Source organism: Marmota marmota, unplaced genomic scaffold (assembly GCF_001458135.2).
Source record: "Marmota marmota marmota unplaced genomic scaffold, marMar, whole genome shotgun sequence".
NCBI classification, from domain to species: Eukaryota; Metazoa; Chordata; class Mammalia; order Rodentia; family Sciuridae; genus Marmota; species Marmota marmota.
This window is the reverse complement of record NW_026000240.1, coordinates 1,175,401-1,195,597: the sequence shown is the minus strand read 5'-3', so window position 1 is coordinate 1,195,597 and position 20,197 is coordinate 1,175,401. Positions and strand designations below refer to the sequence as shown.

The window sequence follows — 20,197 nt, the reverse complement described above, 5'->3', positions numbered from 1 at the left end:
TTTTTTTTTTTTTTTTTTTTTTTTAAATTTTAACCATTCTAGTAGTTCTTAGTAGCATCTCATTATAGTTTTTTTTTTTATTGTTGTTGTTTTTACATTTATTTTATTTATTTATATGCTGTGCTGAGAGTCAAACTCAGGGCATCACACAAGCGCTTTACCATTGAGCTATAATTCCAGCCCTCATTATAGTTTTTAATTTGTATTTTCATCATTCCCCAAATGATGTTGAGTCCTTTTTCATGGGCTTATTGGCAATTTTATTCATTTTCTTGCTTTTTCCTTTAGGCTCTTGTTTTTTATTTCTGCTTTTTTTTTTTTCCCCCTCTACTGGGGATTCTACCCAAGGCCTCACACATGCCTCATACATTCTAACACAGAGCTACACCCCCAGCCCTTTTAAATTTTTATATTGAATCAAGGTCTCCCTAAGTCCCTCAGGCCTCAGACTTGAGATCCTCCTGCCTCATCCTGCCAAGTGGCTGGAATTATAGGTAAGTACCTGGCTTATTCATTTTCTTAATTATGTCTTTTCATAAGCTGAGACTTATAATTTTCATGAAGTCTGATTCATAACTTTTCTTTTTATGATTATTACTTTTTGTGACTTTGCCTGAGGCAAAGATATTCCTGGGTTTTTGGGGTTTTTTTCCCTAAAAGCTTTGTAATTTTTAGCTTTTATGCTTAGGTCTGTGATCCATTTTAAGTTAATTTTTGAGTATTCTGTGAGATCAAGATTGAGATAAAGTTTCTCATTGTAGATATTCATCATTTCTTATACATTTATTGAGAAGATTTTTTTTTCTAAAAAATGTAGGTTTTTTTCCTGTACAATTTATTTATTGGTTGATTTGATATTGATGTTACACTGTCTTGATTATTATACTTTGCAGTATAGAATGTTTTGAATGAATGTATGATAGTTCTCCAACTTTGTTCTTTTTTATCAGGTATTCTAGATTCTTTGTATTTTCATATAATTTGGTGGGGAGGCAATCATTGAACCCAGGGGTGCTAAACCAACCCCTTTTTGTTTTTTGAGACAGTCTCACTAAGTTACTTAGGACCTCAAACTTGTGATCCTTCTGCTTTAGCTTCAGTAGTGGGAATTACAAACCTGGGCAACATACTTGGTTTCAAGTGAATTTTTTTTTCCAAGTATTTATAATCATTTAAAATTCTATCCTCCCTAACCCTACAGAGTAGAATTTTACTTGAGAACTTTAATAGTTAGGGATAGTCTCAGCTGGGGCTATTCAACTATGGTCCACAGGCCAGACTTGACTTTCTTTATTTATTTTTGTAGGTTTTGTTGTTTTTTTTTTCAGACTTGACTTTGATCTTTTTTTCTTTTTGGACAGTGGATTGAACCCAGGGGCATTTAACTACTGAGTTACATGCCCAGTCCTTTTTATTTTTTATTTTATTTTATTTTTATTTATTTATTTTTTAAAAGAGAGAGAATTTTTAATATTTATTTATTTATTTTAGTTTTCGGCAGACACAACATCTTTGTTTGTATGTGGTGCTGAGGATCGAACCCGGGCCACACGCATGCCAGGCGAGCGCGCTACCGCTTGAGCCACATCCCCAGCCCTTTTATTTTTTATTTTTGAGACAGAATCTTGTTAAGTTGCTGAGGCTAGCTTTGAACTTGTGAGTCTCCTGCCTCAGCTTCCCAGGTCACTGGAACTACAGGCAAGCACCACCATGTCTGGCTCACCTTTTTTCCTAATGAAGTGTTATTCAAATGCATGCTCTATGTTCATTTATCTATGACTATAGGGGCTTTTGAACTTTAATGGTAGAATTGAGTGACAGACCATATGGCCCACAAGACAAAATATTTATTGTACTGTCCTTTCCAGAAAAAAATCTGCCAACCCCTAATTTATAACAGCTGATAAAGAACTACCTCTTTGAATATATCCCATTCTCCTTTATTAGAACTGCTGTAATAGAAGTGTTGTTCCTCTTATTTACCTAGGCTTAGTTTCCAGCCCTTCCTGTTTTAAGGAGACTTAAACTTGTATCTCCCATGTATTCCTTTGTTGTCTCATGGATTTTCCTCAATGGCTAAAATAAATGAGAATTTAGCATACCTCATCTCAGTTTATTATGGAGTTATATCACTGTTTTACATTTCTCTACTAATTTGCAAACTTCTGGCCTATTTGATCATATGAAGCCTGCAGACATATTTTTTGTGACCCATCTGGCACCAGTATTTAAATTGGAAGATTTTGCCAGGCACGATGGTGAATGCCTGTAATCCCAGCTGCTCTGGAGGCTGAGGCAGGATTGAGAGTTCAAAGCCAGCTTCAGCAACAGTGAGGTGCTAAGCAACTCAGTGAGACCCTTTCTCAAATAAAATACAAAATAGTGCAGGGGACGTGGCTCAGTGATTGAGTGCCCCTGAGTTCAATCCCTGGTACATTAATTAATTAGCTGGAAGATTTCATATGAAAACCTGGATTTCTAGATTTTCTTGGGAAAGCAGAAAAATATGACAGCAGTGTGCCTGACTTTACTGATGACAGTAGTCCACTGGAGTTGGATAGTTACTGTCTCTATAAGTAAGCTGCCCCTATAAGGAATACCTCTTTTTTTTGGTACTAGGGATACAACTCTGGGTCACTCAACCACTGAGTCACATCCCCAGCCCTGTTTTGTATTTATTTAGAGAGAGAGTCTCACTGAGTTGCTGAGTGCCTCTCCATTGCTGAGGTTGGCTTTGAACTTGGGATCCTCCTGCCTTAGCCTCCAGAGCCATTGGGATTACAGGCATGCGCCACCATGCCTGGCAGGAATAGCTTTTTACGGATGTTCCCTTTTTATAGTATCTTATTCTTTTATGGAATAAAATTCTTATCAGCTCTGCTGAGGGGATACACATACATATATACATTTAGTTTATAGTTTCTATTCCTGAATTGTTTGTTGTTTGTTATTCCAAGGTGGTTTCCGCCTCCCCCGACCCCCCCCCCCTTTTATATAGCTTAGTATTTCTCTTTAATCCTACAGATTTATTTCTCATGTCCGGTGATCCTTGGTTTGGGTTTCATATTTTAAAATGAGATCCTGGAATAAAGCTCCATGTATATAGAAGGGACTGGTGACTGGCAGACATTGGGGTCTTGCAGATGGAAACTGGCCATTGTACTTTGCCAGCTGTAGCTGCCAGGGCGCAAAAGGTTTTTCTCTGGGTTAAAGTAAAGTATTCTATTTCTGAGTTTATAAACTTTGAATTCTTCTGTCCTCAGTCCCACACTTTGTCACTCTGGATTCCTTTGTGCCTTATATTTCTGGGCCTGAGCCACTCTCTGGGCAGATATGGGGTAGATTCTCTTTGACCTCAACTATAGCCTTTCGTTCCAAGGATTCCATTAGTCATCTCTTCATTGGCTTCCCATTTTCTTGAACTTGGTTAACATTTGTTTACTGACTAGACAACCCCTTCCCTAATCTCATTAATGTTGTGGGGTTACATATATATTTTTTAAGTGCCTTTACTGTTATTGTAATGGTATCTAGAGGAAGAATTAAGGATTATATATTCACATACTATTTGGAACCAAAAAGTTTCTGGCATTTTAAAATGGAATCCCAAAAGAAGATATTATTGCTGGAGCTACTTATGATGCATTTTATCTTAATTTTATATATTTAAACTAATACAGTTTAGTGGAAGGGCAAAATTAGCCGTAAAGTTCTATTTGCCTATAATATTATTTTCTTTTTGATGTGACTAGTTGATGACTACCAGCCCATTCGTCTGTTAAGTGAACCTGGGGAATTAAGAAGAGAATATGAAGAAGAGATAAGCAAGGTAGGTGCTAAATAATTCATCTTTTTTTGAAAATTTTCTCTGCTGTGTTTTTAGTCTCAGATTTTACATATAATTTTATTTGCTTAAATAATTAGTATAGGGCTGGAGTTGTGGCTCAGTGGTAGAGAGTTTGCCTAGCATGTGCAAGACCCTGGGTTCTCTCCCCAGTGCAGCAAAAACTGAAAAGAAAATTCAAAGTACTTTTTCTTTTTTTTTTTTTTTGTAGTGCTGGGAATGGAACCCAGGACCTTGTGCATGTGAGGCAATCACTCTACCAACTGAGCTATATACCCAGCCCCAAATTCAAACTACTTAAAGCAATAAGAATTTATTTACTTATTTATTTATTTATTTATTTATTTATTTATTTTGAGTACTGGGGATTGGACTCAGGGGCACTTGACCACATCTCCAGCCCTATTTTATATTTTATTTAGAGACAGGGTCTCACTGAGTTGCTTAGTGCCTCGCTTTTGCTGAGGCTGGCTTTGAGCTCCTGATCCTCCTACCTCAGCCTTCTGAGCTGCTGGGATTACAGGTGTGTGCCACCAGACAAAGCTAGAAAATTATAATTAACTGGAATTTCAGAGGCTATGGGCTTCAAGGTTGGTTTCTTCGGGAGCTCCAGCTCTATTTCTTTGCTAATTTTTGTGAGCTGGCTCTAAAATCAGGCCAATGCAAGATGGTTGTACAGTTTCAAACTTCAGATGCAATAGAACCACATGCAGAAGAAAAGAAGCAGTGTCTTCTTTGGGCATTTCTTTAAGAGCAAGAAAACTTAACACAGAAGTCCTTCAACAAACTTTCCCTCATGTCTCATTTGTTTGAATTAGGTGAAGAACTTACTTTGGAATCAAATCCTTTGAACTGTCAGTGTGGTGGCTGTAGGTCCTAGGAAGTGAGTTGGAATTCAACTCTTCCACTTGAAGACAGTAATTGTTTTTTCTGTGTGTCTTGTAATGGTTACTTCTTCAATATTTGTTCTATTCCTGCCCACTGTTAGGGGATTGATCCTAATTTCAAGGATAGGCCCTGATTAGTATAAGTCAGTTTCTATCATTCCATCCCCTTTCCTAGGTTTTAATTCAGAAAGTTAGGTTTATCTTAGTACATGACATTCTGTCAACTGAGAAAAGTATTACCAAAAAGAATGTCCATAAATGTGTAGCAGTATAATAGAAACTATGATAAGGACTGAAGATAAAGGTTTTGGGTCTTTGATCAAGGTTTCGTTGGACTAACTGAGGGAGCCTTCTTGAATTATTCGGTAGTTTTTTGCCTCCCCAGATTTGTATTTCATTTGAAATATTTAGATCTTACCAGTTTTTTCTTTTACCATTTTTATTAGGAAACACTGCAAATTATATTAAGTTCAGAGAAGAATTATCCTCTATTAATCATTTTTTAGGTGGAGGCAGAGCGACGAGCCAGTGAGGAAGAAGAAAACAAAGCCAGTGAAGAATATATACAGAGATTATTGGCAGAGGAGGAAGAAGAGGAAAAAAAGCAGGCAGAGAAAAGGCGAAGTGAAGTGGAAGAACAACTAAAAAATGATGAAGAACTGGCAAGAAAGCTAAGCATTAACATTGTAAGTTTTAGGAGAGAACTTTGAAGTATTAACATTTCAGTTGCTTTGACCATGTGGTTTTCATCGAGTTGAAGATGAAGCATTTACTATAATTAGAAGCTATATCTTTGCTCTATTTAAAACAAAACTTTTTAAATAACAAACTTTGCTATAGGAAGTGTATTTTTGTTTATTGTTACATAATTGTAACCACACATGCCCTCATAATACATTATAAAGTTATCCAATCCCCCACTGTTATGGAGATTGAATCCAGGGCTTTGCCCATGATAGGCAAGTGCTTTATTACTGACCTTACATCCCTGATCCACGTTACTCTTTAAAAAAGAAAGAAAAAAAACTTTTGGGCTGGGTGTAGTGGCAGACAACTATAATCCCAGTGATTCAAGAGGCTAAGGCAGGAGGATCATGAGTTCGAAGCCAGCCTCAGCAATTTAGTGAGGCGCTAAGCAACTTTATTAACAGTTTCTTAAAAACTTTTCCACTTATTCACCTGAAGGTGAGTCATACTGTTTTATTTCTTATGTGTTTTCACTTGATGGATCTTAAAGATTTTTGTAGTTGTGTTAAGATATGTATGTAGTGGTTTTAAAAGAATAATATTTCTTTGTATAGATGTGGATCCGTTTTTGAAAGTGAAGAGCTTAATTTTTTTTTTCCTCTTTTCTTCCTGTGGTACTGGGGATTGAACCTAGGACCTCATGTCTACTAGGCAAGCACTGTACCACTGAGCTGCATTTTCAGTCTGTTTCTTAAATAATGTATTATAAACCTAGATTTTCTTTTTCTTTTCTTTTTTGTTACCAGAGATTGAATCCCAGGGGCACTTAACGACTGAACAATACCCCGAACCCTTTTTTATTTTTATTTTGAGACAGAGACTCTATAAATTGCTTCAGGCCTTGCTAAGTTGCTGAGGCTGACCTCGAACTTGCAATCCTACAGCTTCAGCCTCCAGTGTTGCTTGGATTTCAGGTGTGTGCCACCCCACCCAGCTTTGCCCTTTTTTTACATATCCTTTCTTTTCTAAATTTGAGTAGAATACATTTTAAAACTATATGATCAGGAAAGTAAGTAAAAACATTGATGAATGGAATAATAAATGGAACAGGGAAGAAAATATGTTAAAGAGAAGAATTTGGAGTTATCTGTAAAACATCTTTCAAGTATCTTGTTGTAATCCTAGTTTTCACATAGCAATATGAGAGTAATTTTATTAAAATTTTAGAAAAATTTTTGGTTTAATATGAAGGTTTAGTAATGGTGAATAATTGTAAACTTTTCCAGTAGTATGATAAGAAACTTATGAGACTAGTTATAATAAGTGAATATATATGATATTTATTGATATACCCTTAAAGCCCAGAGTTATTTTTCTACAAAACTTTTACTCCAGATATATCCTTAGCTCTTTAAAATTTCTCCTATAAAATAGTTATAATTATATAATACTTTATTAGAAAAATCCTCAGAAATTATTGGTGAGATTAGTATTATACCTTTTAATGCTTCATAATGTACAGTAAGAATGGATTAATTTAGACCAACATTGGTGAACTTGGTTTTGTTTATATAATATAGTTTTCCCTTGATATCTGCAAGGAATTAGTTCCAAGATCTTCTTTGACTATAAAAATTCAATGGTACTGGAGTCTATTATGTAGGCATTGTGTGTTTAGGGACTGATTAAAAAATGATTTATATATGTTAAGTTCACGGGTAATATTATATTTCATAAATTTTCATTATTGAATTTGTGGTTTTTTTTTTTTTTTTTAGAAAGAGAATTTTTTAATATTTATTTTTCAGTTTTTGGTGGACACAACATCTTTATTTTTATGTGGTGCTGAGGATCGAACCCAGTGCCCTGCGCATGCTAGGCGAGCACGTTACTGCTTGAGCCACATCCCCAGCCCCATATTGAATTTGTGATTTTAACTTTTTTTTTTAAGAGAGAGAGAGAGGAGAGAGAATTTTTTAATATTTATCTTTCAGTTTTCGGTGGACACGACATCTTTATTTTTACATAGTGCTGAGGATCGAACCTAGTGCCCTGCGCATGCCAAGCGAGCGCGTTACCACTTGAGCCACATCCCCAGCCCCGGATTTTAACATTTTTTAATAATCACACTACTTACTTATTTATTCAGCCATCCATCCATCCATTTATTTATTTGTTTGTTTGTTTGTTTATTTATTTATTTTTATGTGGTGCTGATAATTGAACCCAGTGCCTCACACATCGTAGGCAAGTGCTCTACCATTGAGCCACAACCCTAGCCCCGATTTTAACCTTTTTAAATTTTACATTTCAGTGACATTTCTTACATTCACAATTTAAACAATCACTACCACTATTTCCAAAAATTGTAACATCCCAAACAGAGACTTTGCAACCATGAATCCATAACTCCACAAATGTCCCTTTGCCTAGTTCCTGGAAATCTGGTGTACTTTTTAAAATATTTTTTTAGATGTATAGACCCTTATTTTATTCACTTATATGTGGTGCTAAGAATCTAACCCAGTGCCTCACACATGGTAGGCAAGCGCTCTACCACTGAGCCACAGCCTCAGCCCAACATTTTTTCTCTATGATTTTGTCAGTTGTAGATATTTTTTTAAACAAATCTTTTTTTAGTTATACATGGACACAAATTCTTTATTATTTTTTAATTTATTTTTATGTGGTGCTGAGGATCGAACCCAGTGCCTTACATGTGCAAGGCAAGCGCTCTGCCACTGAGCCACAACCCTAGCCCTATAGATATTTTATACAGTTTAAATCATATACTATTTTTTATATTTCATTTCATTTTGCTAATGGCTTCACAGTTCATGTTATAACATGTACAGAACTTCGTTTCTTTTATCGCTGAGTAATATTCCATTACATGTATATACTACATTGTGTTTATCCATTCATCTAATAATACACATTTGGGTTGTTTCCATCTATTCACTTTGTGACTAATACTTCATTGGGCATTGGTTTCTACATAATTACCTTCCTGAGAAGTAGTTTTTTCAATTCATTTGTGTATACACTTCAGAATAGAAATTGCTGGGTGATAGATTAACCAAGCTGCTGGGATTACAGGCGTGCACCACCATACCCGGAATCCTCCAAATATTTTCAGTTCATGATCAACTGAATCCCTGGGTACAGGAATGGAGAGCTGACTATACTGAGTTTTGTATGGTCACTATTCTTCAAAGAATATATAGAAATTAAATGTAGTTCTGGAAACATTTTGTGAATTCTGAATTAATTGGTGTAATTAATAGCTTATTTTCTCATAAAGCTATTTTTAATTATGTCTTTTGTGCTTTTCTTGTTGAAGAATAATTTCTGCGAGGGGAGTACCTTGGCTTCTCCTTTGAATTCCAGAAAATCTGATCCAGTCACAACCAAGTCACAAAAGAAAAATAAGAACAAACAAAAAAACATTGGAAATATTCAGAAGTAAGTGAATATGACATAATCAATTATCTGTTGACCATCTACAGTATTAGTGTTTTTTGTTCAAATAATACCACTGGTAATTAAGGTTTTCTTCATGAGCTCTTAATGAAAACACTAAAGACAGACTGATATTGATGTAAAGTGAAAAGAAATTAGTTACTGCCATGTCATTCCTAGCTAGCACAGGAGAGATGTGAAAGCTGTCATGCTTTTTACTCAGCCACCTATTTTAGTAGATTAGTACTGTTTGTCTAGTTTGCTCAGGGTTTGCATGTTGGATTTCCACAAAATGACCAGTTGAATTCCTCTGCTTCATAGTTTAAATTCAAGTAAAAATAGCCTAGTCCAAGATAGGCTCATCTTCATTGAAAGAGTTTCTCCCTCTCCTTTTTTTCCCAGTTTATGCATAGTATTTCTTTGCTACTTTTATAAAACAAAACAAAACAAAACAACAACAACAAAAAAACATGAATAAAGTAATCAAGGATGGCATGAGCTAGTTTCCTTATAATAGCCCTCTAGAATCACTTAATAGGTAGAATTGATGGTTTTGTGAGGACATAAGGCTTCCCATGCTAAAATTCATAGTTGAAAAAGTTTAAGAACCACAATCTGGTCTTGAAAACCATGTGAGGACTTCTGGTTCAGCTTAGTATATATGTGCAGGTAACTCACATCTCCTTCCAAAATTTGTTGAAATTTTGGATTTAGAATGGGAGGACTTTCGGAAAGGAGAGTTAAATAAGGTGGTTGCTGTTAAATGAGAAAAAAAAAAAAGTGTGGTTCTATCAATATTATTAATACTGATGATTGATATGCAATGTAGAAATCAGAAGAAAATCTTTTAAAATAGGAAAAGCAGGGCTAGGGATGTAGCTTAGTGGCAAAGTGCTTGCATAGTGTTCACAAGGCCTGGGTTCAATCCCCATTAACAGAAGTGGGAATGGGGGGCAAACAGATAGGTGTTTCATTTTGACATATATTGCCTAAGGATATGACTTATGAATCTTTATCTAAAAATATATTTTGAAATACAGACTTTTAAATTATTAGAATAAACCAAGTGACAAATTTAGAAACAGCTTAAGGATATGACTTATGAATCTTTATGTATCTAAAAATTTTAAATTACTAGAAGACTAAACCAAGTAATGAATTTAGAAACAGACATCAAGAAACTGATAAAGCTCAAACAAAGTTAAAAACAATTGAGGGCCTTGGAGCGAGGCTCAGTGATGGAGTGAATGGTTAAGATTTATAAGGCCCTTGCTTTGATTCCTAGCGCCACCAAAAAAGTTTTATGAAAATGGATCCAGGCATGGTACCTCACTTGTAGTCCAAGTAGTCAACTGGACTGAGGCAAGAAGATCACTTGATCTTGGGAGTTCAGGGCCAGTTTGGGCAACATAGCATGACTCTTGTCTTACCAAAAAAATAAAAACTGATGTGGTCTAGTCTCTAGAATATTACATTAAATACTTGTAACTCAACAACTAAAGACAACACAAATTAAAAAAGGGCAAAGGACTTAGACATTTCTTCGATGAAGTATAAGTGGCCTGTAGGCACATGAAATGATGTCCACCATCATTAGTAATTTGGAAATGAAAAAAAAATGGGGAGAGAAAAAAGGAGAAGAAAGACTAAAAATATATTTTAAGACATTCTCTGGAGACGTGGCTGGTTTTGGGGGGTGGGTCGTGGGTTCCCCGCCCCCCCCCCCAATGCTGGGATTAAACCCAGGATATCACTGTATCACTGAACTACATCCCCAGTCCATTTTCCCTTTAAACCCAGGTGGTAAGTATTTGGGTTTTCATGGTAATGTAAATTTTAAAAACTTTTGGAAGTATGGTATGCATATTTTAAAGTGCACTAATTTAAATGTACTTAGTGAATTTTTACATGTATATAAATCATCCCCTGGATTAAGATATAAAATATTTACAAAAGGTAACCCTTGGTACCCTTTTCCTTTCTAGTCAGGATCCCCTCCCCATAATTATGATGTGTTACTTTTTTTTTTTTTTTTTAAAGAGAGAGAGAGATGAGAGATAATTTCAACATTTATTTTTTAGTTTTCGGTGAACACAACATCTTTGTTTGTATGTGGTGCTGATGATCGAACCCGGGCTGCGTGCATGCCAGGCAAGCGCGCTACCGCTTGAGCCACATCCCTAGCCCTGTATTACATTTTTTAACTGTTCTCTTGTAAAACTATTTATTTTATGAGGCAAAATATTCTTTTTTTTTTGTACCAGGAATTGATCTCAGGGGCACTCAACCACTGAGCCACATGCCCAGCCCTATTTCGTATTTTATTTAGAAACAGGGTCTCACTGACAGTTGCTGAAGTGCCTTGCCATTGCTGAGGCTGCCTTTTTTTTTTTTTTTTAAATATTTATTTTTTAGGTGTAGATGGACACAATACAATGCCTTTATTTTTATGTGGTGCTGAGAATCGAACCTGGGTCCCTCCCGTGCTAGGAGAGCGCTCTACTGCTGAGCCACAATCCCAACCCCCTGAGGCTGCCTTTTGAACTCACGTTCCTCCTCTCTTAGCCTCCTGAGCCACTGGGATTACAGGCCTGTGCCACCATGCCCACCATATTCTTCCTTGTAATGATCTTTAAGACGGGGGGTGGGGGGAATCACAGAAGATTATATGTCTCTTTTGGGAGGGAGGTGGGATTTACTGAGGATTGAACCTGGGGGCATTCTACCAATCAGCTACATGTACCTCAGCTCCCCGCCACACCTTTTTTGTTGTTGTTGTTTTTAAATTTGAGCAGAATCTCACAAAGTTGCCCAGGCTGGCTTCAAATTTACCACTATACTCCTGCCTCAGCCTCCTGAGTCACTTGGATTACAGGGCTATGCTCTGAAAGTAGGACTAGGCTGCCTCCCATTGGAAGAGAGCTTGCCCCAGGCATTTGTTCAGCAAAAACAAACAAGCAAAACAATGACAAAAAAGAATTTTTGAGTGGTTGGTGAGGAGTAACTGAGCCAAGATACTGCAGAATCTGCCAGTTCTTTATCAGATTACTCAGGTTGCTTCATGCAGGCATTTTGAAAATAAACTCAAGAGAAACAAAAGCTGTTTCAGGGAGAATATTGGAAATCCAGTTCATCTGAAGGGTAGATTAGCTGATTCCTGTATAGAACCACCATGGTTCTTGGAGTTGGGGATAGCATGTGTCATATCAGCTAACTAAAAATATGTTTTAAAAGAAGCAGGATTGATTTCATTCATTCCTGCAATTACTTGGTTCACTTTCAAACTCTGTGGACCAGTAATAAGTAACTGAGCTCTTTTTTGGGGATCAATAATTGTACAAATTTGACATGTACTAACTGTCACCAATAAAGGATTCCTTACTGGGAGACAGGTCCTCAGCATGAAGGAGGCTCTGGTCTCAATTCCTAGCATCAAAAGGAAAAAAAAAAAAAAGTTACATATGAGGAAGCACATGAGAATAGAAAGGGCTGATATATATATTTCCTTTACTTGTTTATTGCAATGAGCATGTATTGATACGTTACTTGTTATTTTATAAATAAAGAATAACTGGAAGAGTTTAATGACTCTTTACTGATTCTGTTATATATTTGATCACATTTTATTCTCTTAGGAATTTTGAAATAACTATCATATAACTCTAATATCTTGATACTGATATACTTCCTAACTAATGGATTTTTCTCTTTTCCAAGCTACTTTTTAAAAATCACCCAAAGTTACCACCACTTGAAAACAATCAACATTTTGGAAGATTTCTGCTAAATTTTATTACAATTATGTATGTGATTAGTTTACTGTTTAAAAAATAAACCTACCAACCTGTAATCTTCCTTTTTTATCCCTACTTATACCATTTTCCATTTTATTATATATTATATATTTTTAGTGGCAAACAGCCTATAATAGACTCTTAGAAATTTAGGGATTAGCTATTATGTTGACATATGTTAACATCTGCGTGTCTGTAAGCAGGTAGTTGGTATAAAAACTATATAATGGTAAGAATCTAATCATGAATTGTTTTTCAATAGAGATTAAAATGTAGTAAACAGAGGCTAGAGGCATGTGGTTTAGTGATAGAGTACTTGCTTAGCATGTGTAAGGCCTGGGTTTCAATGTCCAGAACTGCAAAGGGGGTGGGGGGAATGGAGTAAATAACCACGGTTTCTGATATGCAAAGACACTAACATACTTAAAATATTGTTTCTGTAAATTTGGGAAGGGTTTGCATAATTTAATGCTATCAACCTTTTACATTTTTTTCAAGAATTAAAAAATATTTAGGGCTGGGGATGTGGCTCAAGCGGTAGCACGCTTGCCTGGCATGCGTGCGGCCCGGGTTTGATCCTCAGCACCACATACAAACAAAGATGTTGTGTCCGCCGAGAACCAAAAAAAAAAAAAAAAAAATTTTATTTTTTATTTTTACTACCTTTTTTACTGTTTTTTTTTTTTTCTTTCTTTCACTAAAATATCGATGTCAGATTTTTGTTTGTTTTTACTGTGCTGGTGATCAAACACAGGATTTAAATCATGCTAGGCTGATGCTCTACTGTTGATCCATACCCTCAGCCCTGTAATACTCCCAGTTTTAAGTTTTGTCCTAGAGTTAGACCAAAATACCTGAGATCAGGAGGTGAAATACACTTTGACAAATCAGCTAATGAGTAAACTGAACAGTCTTGGGCATAAATAATTAATCTTTAGCATATTGAGTATATGCTACTCATCTTTCAAAGTATTCACACTTGGATAATTTTTTTAAAGGTATTTGTCACCTAAATCTCTATTTGGATCAGCAACACAGTCTGAAGTTGTACAAGAAGTCAGGAGAAACTCCACATCTAAGGTATGTTAATGCTGAAGACATTCTTGATTAGGCACATTTACTGATGGTATAGATTACTTATGGTTTCCTAACTTTTTTTAAAGCACTATAGTTAATGGAATATCCTTTTATAGTCATCTAGTCATCTTAGACTTACCTAAACCCAGGGATCAACAAACGTTTTCTCTCAAGGACCAGGTAGAGCTATTTTAATTTTTGTGATCAAAACAGTCTATGTCACAGCTATCCAATCATGCTGTTGTAGTTGGAAGGATCCATTGCCAAATGTAAACAAATGAGCTTATCTGTGTTCCAGTAAAACTTTTGTTTATAAAAATAGGCAGCAGGCTAAGTCCATGGGCCATATTTTTCTGATCCTTGACCTAGATAATGAATCTCATAAAACTGAATTATACCTGGTACCAGCTTCACATAGAAGATTATAAGATGGGAAACAAAGCATGCAACAGCCTGTGGGTGTAGCTTCCTGGGGTCCTGGTAAGAAACATACCCAGTCAAAAGAATGATAAGTCACTTAGAAAAGAAGCCTCGAGCTTAGAACACTTTTAATCCTAGAACAGAGGCAGGTAGGTCATTGATCACAGGCCCTTTTTACTAAGTCATATAGCCTAATAATATGTGTGACATTTCACCTTTATCAGATTTCCAGGTAAACAGAACCAGAGAGGGCTGGGGTTGTGGCTCAGTGGCAAAGCACTTGCCTCGAACATGTTAGGCACTGGGTTTGATCCTTAGCACCTCATGAAAATAAACAAAAAAGATAAACCTCATGAAAATAAACAAAAAAGATATTGTGTCCAACTACAACTAAAAAAAAAAAAATGTTTTTTTAAAAAAAATTCGGTGGTTTCTTGGAAGGCTGAGACGGAAGGAATGAGAGTTCAAAGTCAGCCTCAGCAAAAAGCAAGGCATTAAGCAACTCAGACCCTGTCTTTAAAAAATGCAAAAAGGAAATTAAAAAAAGTAAATAAACTTTAAAAAAATTCAAAAAGGGCTGGCAATGTGGCTCAGTGGTCAAGTGGCCCTGAGTTCAATCCCCGATACCGTCCTCAAAAAAAAAAAGAAAAATATAGGTGGTTTTATACCACTAAACATGCAATGAGCATTTACTGTGTACCAAAAAATAGCCAGGAATGGTGGTACAGGCCTATAATCCCAGTGACTCAGGAAGCTAAGTCAGGAGGATCACAAGTTTGAGGCCAGCCTGGTTGACTTCTTGAGACCTTTTCTCAAAATAAAATAAAAAGGGCTGGGGTCCAACTCTGGTAGAACGCTTTCCTAGCATGGGTGAGGCCCTAAACTGCCAAAAAGAAAGAAAGAAGAAAACTGAGGCACAGAGTTAAGACACTTGCTTCAAGTCTCTGAAGTAAGTAGTAGAGGGAAGAATTCAACTGACAGTTCTGCTCATACACGAACAGAGGATTTGTAGAAGAGGCATTGTAGGACTGGGATATTTTCCCCCACTGTTGTATTCACAGCAAAATGAGGTAAGCAGTCTAGAGTCTGGCCAATTCCATCCACATTGGTTCATAAAAAAGTGCTATCAGGAAGGATAAATGGAAAGCAAAATAGGCAAAAGAATAGATAAAAAGTCACAAACAAGATATTCTTTGTTCTGAGGCACATTCTCCTCAAAGCCTTTCTTCTTAAGGCTTTCCCATTGTCAAAATTAATCCTAGGTCTTGACTTACCTAAAACCTAGAAGTGAGAAGAAGAATTATACTGACTAAAGCAAGAGTTCTTAACCTAAGGTCTAGATGGAAGAAAGAGTATGTATTTTGTTAATTTATAATTTTAATATTTCTTTTAATTTTGGATGCAGACAACAACCATAGTAATAGTATCTGTGACTTTGTTATCAATAGAAAATGCAGCTATTTTCATGTTACAGTATATTTGTTACAGATCTCTTGAAATATTATTTGTAATCATCTCTACTTTGATAGTACAATAGACTTGCTACTAGCTCTTATTTAATGTGTCAATAGATGAACATTTGGTTTATTAACATTTTATCTGTTTTTGTTGTTGTTTGTGGTGCTGGGGATTGAGCCCAGGGCCGTGTACATGCAAGGCAAACACTTCACCAACCAACCTATATCCCCAGCCCTGGTTTATTAACATTTTAATAATTGGGTTACAGTATAAATTAATTCCCTTTGTAAGACTATGTATTTTAATTTTTATATTTGAAAATATTATTCCCAGAAGATGTCTGTCTAGAAGTTTTAACAAAATGCCAAAAGGAAGGTCCACAGTGCAGAAAGTGGCTTAAAAGGCCCATATTGCCATCTGTCTGAGCTGGTGACCTGTACTGGGTTCACAAAATTTGACTATTCCAATAACTTAAGGAAACTCTGAAGAAAGCAAGCAAACACACACCTTAAGGGTCCATGGAAAGAGAGCGAGTCACTGGAATTATTTATTCTTATAGAGGGGACACACAGGTGAGGTTCCATGGAACATTCTATCCCCAAAATGGCAAAGGGGTAGGATTACAAAGGAACAGGTGGGTGCATTTCAACCCCATCCCGTCATGGCCGCTCCTGGAGCCACACCTTCCTTTTTTACACCTTCCTTATCCAAGTGGAGGTAAGCCCAATGTATGCGGGGTACAATAACTGTACAGTACCCCTTTACTCAGGACTTAAAGATGTGCTCATAACTTCTGTCCAGAGAGGCTCCTGACAGCCCCAGACTAGAAGTCCTTTGTAAGGTGAAAGAGTTCAGACCATCCTGATGCCAGCTCTTGGCCATACATAGAATCTAGTTTGTGAGTTTTGATTTGTAGGTTTCCATGGGGTGAAAATGAATTAATGCTGTAATCTAAACTGGAATATAGAATTAACAATTATACTAAGAAAGAAGTAGGCCTGAGGGTGTAACTCAGAGGTAAAGAACTTGCATAGCACACAGAGATCCTGGATTCAATTCCCAGCACCGCAAAAAAAAAGAGGGAGGGAAGAAATACTTTGTTAGTGATACTTAACAAATATTCAGCTGTGTTATTAGATATATATTATGATTTGGTGTTTTCCCCTTGTACACTCAGTATTTTTGTTTTCTACAGGAAATTGACAGAAGTGATATGAAGAGCCCTACAGGGCAAGATACAGAAATTGAAGAAGATATGCCAACACTTTCTCCTCAAATGTGCCTTGAAATTCAAGAACAAGGTACAAAGTCTTCAGTAGAGTCACCTATGCCATGGTTATGTGTCTATGATGCAGAACAGTGCCTTGAAGGAAAAGCCAAAAGATCAAACGATCATGATCAAGAGTTATATGTCATAAAGTATGAAGGACCTAAAACCAAAGTTCCCTGCTCTAAAGAAGCTACAGTTAAGCCTTGTGGCAAGACAGAGAATGGGTGTACTTCATCAAATATGATACAAATAATTGGAGACAACCCAGTTGAGACAGAGTCTAGCCAACCAGACAGTAAAGGTGTTTCGAAAAGAAAAAGCCAGGAATCTTCAGTTGAAGCAGTCAGAGATTCATGCTTTTCTTTAAAAAGGAAGAAAACATTCTCGGAATCTTCTTCAGATCAAGAGGAAACAGAAATGAATTTTACCCAAAAACTGATAGATTTGGAGCATTTACTTTTTGAGAGACACAAACAAGAAGAACAAGACCGGCTATTAGCGTTACAACTGCAGAAAGAGGTGGATAAAGAACTAATGAAGCCAAATCGGCAAAAAGGATCCCCAGATGGGTACCAGTTACGTACTACATCCTCACCTCCACATAACTTACTAAATGGGCAGAAGAATTACAAAGACAGAAACTTCAAAAAGCAGACTGATGTAGAGCATCCAAAACCTCGAAGAGGCTCAAGAGATGAAAACTGGCAGCCTTCTTTTAAAATCCAGTTGAACAGTTCGGCGAACGGAAAAAAGATATCAAATTCTACTAAAGAAAATTGTAATGTATCTAAAAGTACTCATTCTCTACAGCCTAGTAATTCACAGAAAAGTATTTTTCAGATGTTTCAGAGATACACCAAATAATGTGGGTAAAAGGAATGTCTTCTAGTAAAGCTGGATTGTGAAGCTCTCTTCTGTCATAGAATCTTTATAAATTTCACATTAATCTCTGCTGTCTAAGCATACTTATTATCTTTAAAGACTATGTGATTAAAAGGAAGCATATACAAATGTGTTTTCTATAAAACTCAGTGATAAGAAAGGGTCCCTATTCATTGTTAATAACTAACATGTACTAAGTTTAACAGTCCTTTTGTATATACAGATGTGTTCGCCAAGCCAAGAAGTCTTGAAGTGCCATTCTTTTAAAAAAAAAGGAAAAATTTTTTTGGCCTTTGCTCGTTTTTTGTCATGAATAATCAAAACAAAGATTATACTATATCAGGTAGTTAAGGAATCTATGTAGAATATAGGGTCTAGATTTTCTTGTTACTTTCCCTTATATTTATAGAGCACTTGAAATATATCTACCATACCAATTGAGTAGTTAATTTCCATCTCCAATTTAATTAAATTTTGAGCATTATAGCATTTTCTTCATCTTAAAATGGATTAGAATCAAAGTTAAATCGAGAGTTTTCTAGTAAATTAAAATTCAGTTGACAGAAAGGAAACTAGATTCTTTATGCATAAAGAAAGAGTTGGGATTAGACCAGTGGGATGGATTGGCAGTTTAGGAGCATTAGAACTGAATGGATGATCAGAAACTGGGTCCAGAATGGAGTAGCTGGTGTTATTTGCCAGAACATTCTCTCTTGTCATTTCTTTGCTGTAAATGACAACTGAAAACATTTTGGGTTTACATCTTTTCACACCATAGTGTCCACTGTCAAAATCAAAATTAGTGGCCAGGTGCATTGGAGCAAGCCTGTAATTCCAGGGGCTCAGGAGGCTGATGCAGGAGGATCGCAAATTCAAAGCCAAAGCCAGCCTCAGTGACTTGTCGAGACCCTGTCTCTAAATAAAATACAAAAAAGGGCTGGGGATGTGGCTTAGTGGTTAAGCGCCTCTGGGTTCAATCCGCAGTACCAAAACAAATTTGTTTTCTTAATTTTTGGAAATTCATACTTCTGTTAAGTGCTGTTCCAGAAAAAAAAGGAATTTGCTATAGGAGAGTCATATGACAATGTCTCATGTTTTCAAATTTGAAACAACCATGAGTTTATTTCTTTATACTATCATTTTGTATTGATATTTTTCTTTGTGCTTGTGGGTAGTAATAGAATGTATATAGATTTTGCTCTCTTGCCCCTGAAAGTTAAATCAGAAGCACTAAATTCATTTGTGAAGTTTTAGAGACTAATGATCTTAATTCTGCTGCTAATTTTAGTTTTTTCTTTTTCAAAAAAAAAAAAAAAATGCCCTCTGAGTAATGATTGTGGTAAGATGAGGTATAGTCAGAAACTAACCAAATTTGTCTAAAACAGATTAAAATCTGTCTTATCAAATCAGAATTTTTCTAAGAACAATTCACTTGATGTTTTAATGTAGACATTGTTGGAACTCCTTGAATTAAAAGTTATCTAAACTTTCTTGAAATGTTCCCTGACCAAAAAGGAAATCAATAAAAAATAGCCTGTGAGCTGGTGCTGTAGCTCTGTGGCAGAGCACTTGCCTGGCACATGTGAGGCACTGGGTTCGATCCTCAGCAACACATAAAAATAAATAAATAAAATAGAGATATTGTGTCCATCTACAACTAAAAAAATAAATAACCCATGTTGCAGTATTTATATATTTAACCACTTTGCCTTTGAAGAAGTCTTCTTGACTAGAGTTGGCTTTAAGATAAATTTTAATTTTTCTGTTAATCTTTGTTCTTCCTACCACATATGCATTTTTATTAGAAATTAATATTTTGTGCCAGTCATATTAGAATGTAACATTTTTTTCCCTATCATTTTTGTGGGATATGAGCATGTTTAACTTCTCAGGGAGTACTAAAGCTGTGCAGATGTCATGAATTTTAAGAGTTAATTTTAAGAGTTATTAAAATTAAAATGGACAGTATATTTCACTATACTTACATAGAAATCGGCTACATAAAAAGCATAAGTTCTTTATAATAAAACTATCATAAAGCTGGATATGGTGGAACATGCCTGTAATCCCAGTGACTTTGAAGGCTGAGTTAGGAGGATCACAAGTTTGAGGTCAGCCTCGAACAATGTAATGAGACCCTTTCTCAAAAAAAAAAGGGCTGGAAATGTAGCTCAGTTGTTAAGTGCCCCTGGGTTCTCTCTGGTACCAAAGATAAAAAAGTGAAACCTACCATAAAGAAAGTTGAAAGACAAGGCAAACTGGGGGAAGAAATATTTTCAATTCATCACAAAGAGCTAATTTCACATATATATATATATTATCTGTCATTTCATTAAGGTGAAGCTCAGTGGTAGAGCACTTGCCTACTATGTATGAGGCTCCTGATTCCCAATTCCCAATGCCACACACACAAAAA

The 20,197-nt window shown here is 35.9% G+C and overlaps 1 protein-coding gene across 1 annotated transcript in view; it reads left to right on the top strand.

Annotated features, from left to right (window-relative positions):
- Rnf168 (ring finger protein 168) overlaps positions 1 to 19,135 on the top strand; it is a 24,965-nt gene extending 5,830 nt beyond the window's left edge. Inside the window, exons 3-7 of the mRNA XM_015486819.2 lie at positions 3,753 to 3,829; positions 5,238 to 5,417; positions 8,762 to 8,883; positions 13,673 to 13,754; positions 16,825 to 19,135. Coding sequence (XP_015342305.1) covers positions 3,753 to 3,829; positions 5,238 to 5,417; positions 8,762 to 8,883; positions 13,673 to 13,754; positions 16,825 to 17,763 — 1,400 coding nt within the window. The 3' untranslated portion in view covers positions 17,764 to 19,135. The remainder of the gene's footprint in view (positions 1 to 3,752; positions 3,830 to 5,237; positions 5,418 to 8,761; positions 8,884 to 13,672; positions 13,755 to 16,824) is intronic.
- The last annotated feature ends 1,062 nt before the right edge of the window (positions 19,136 to 20,197 follow it).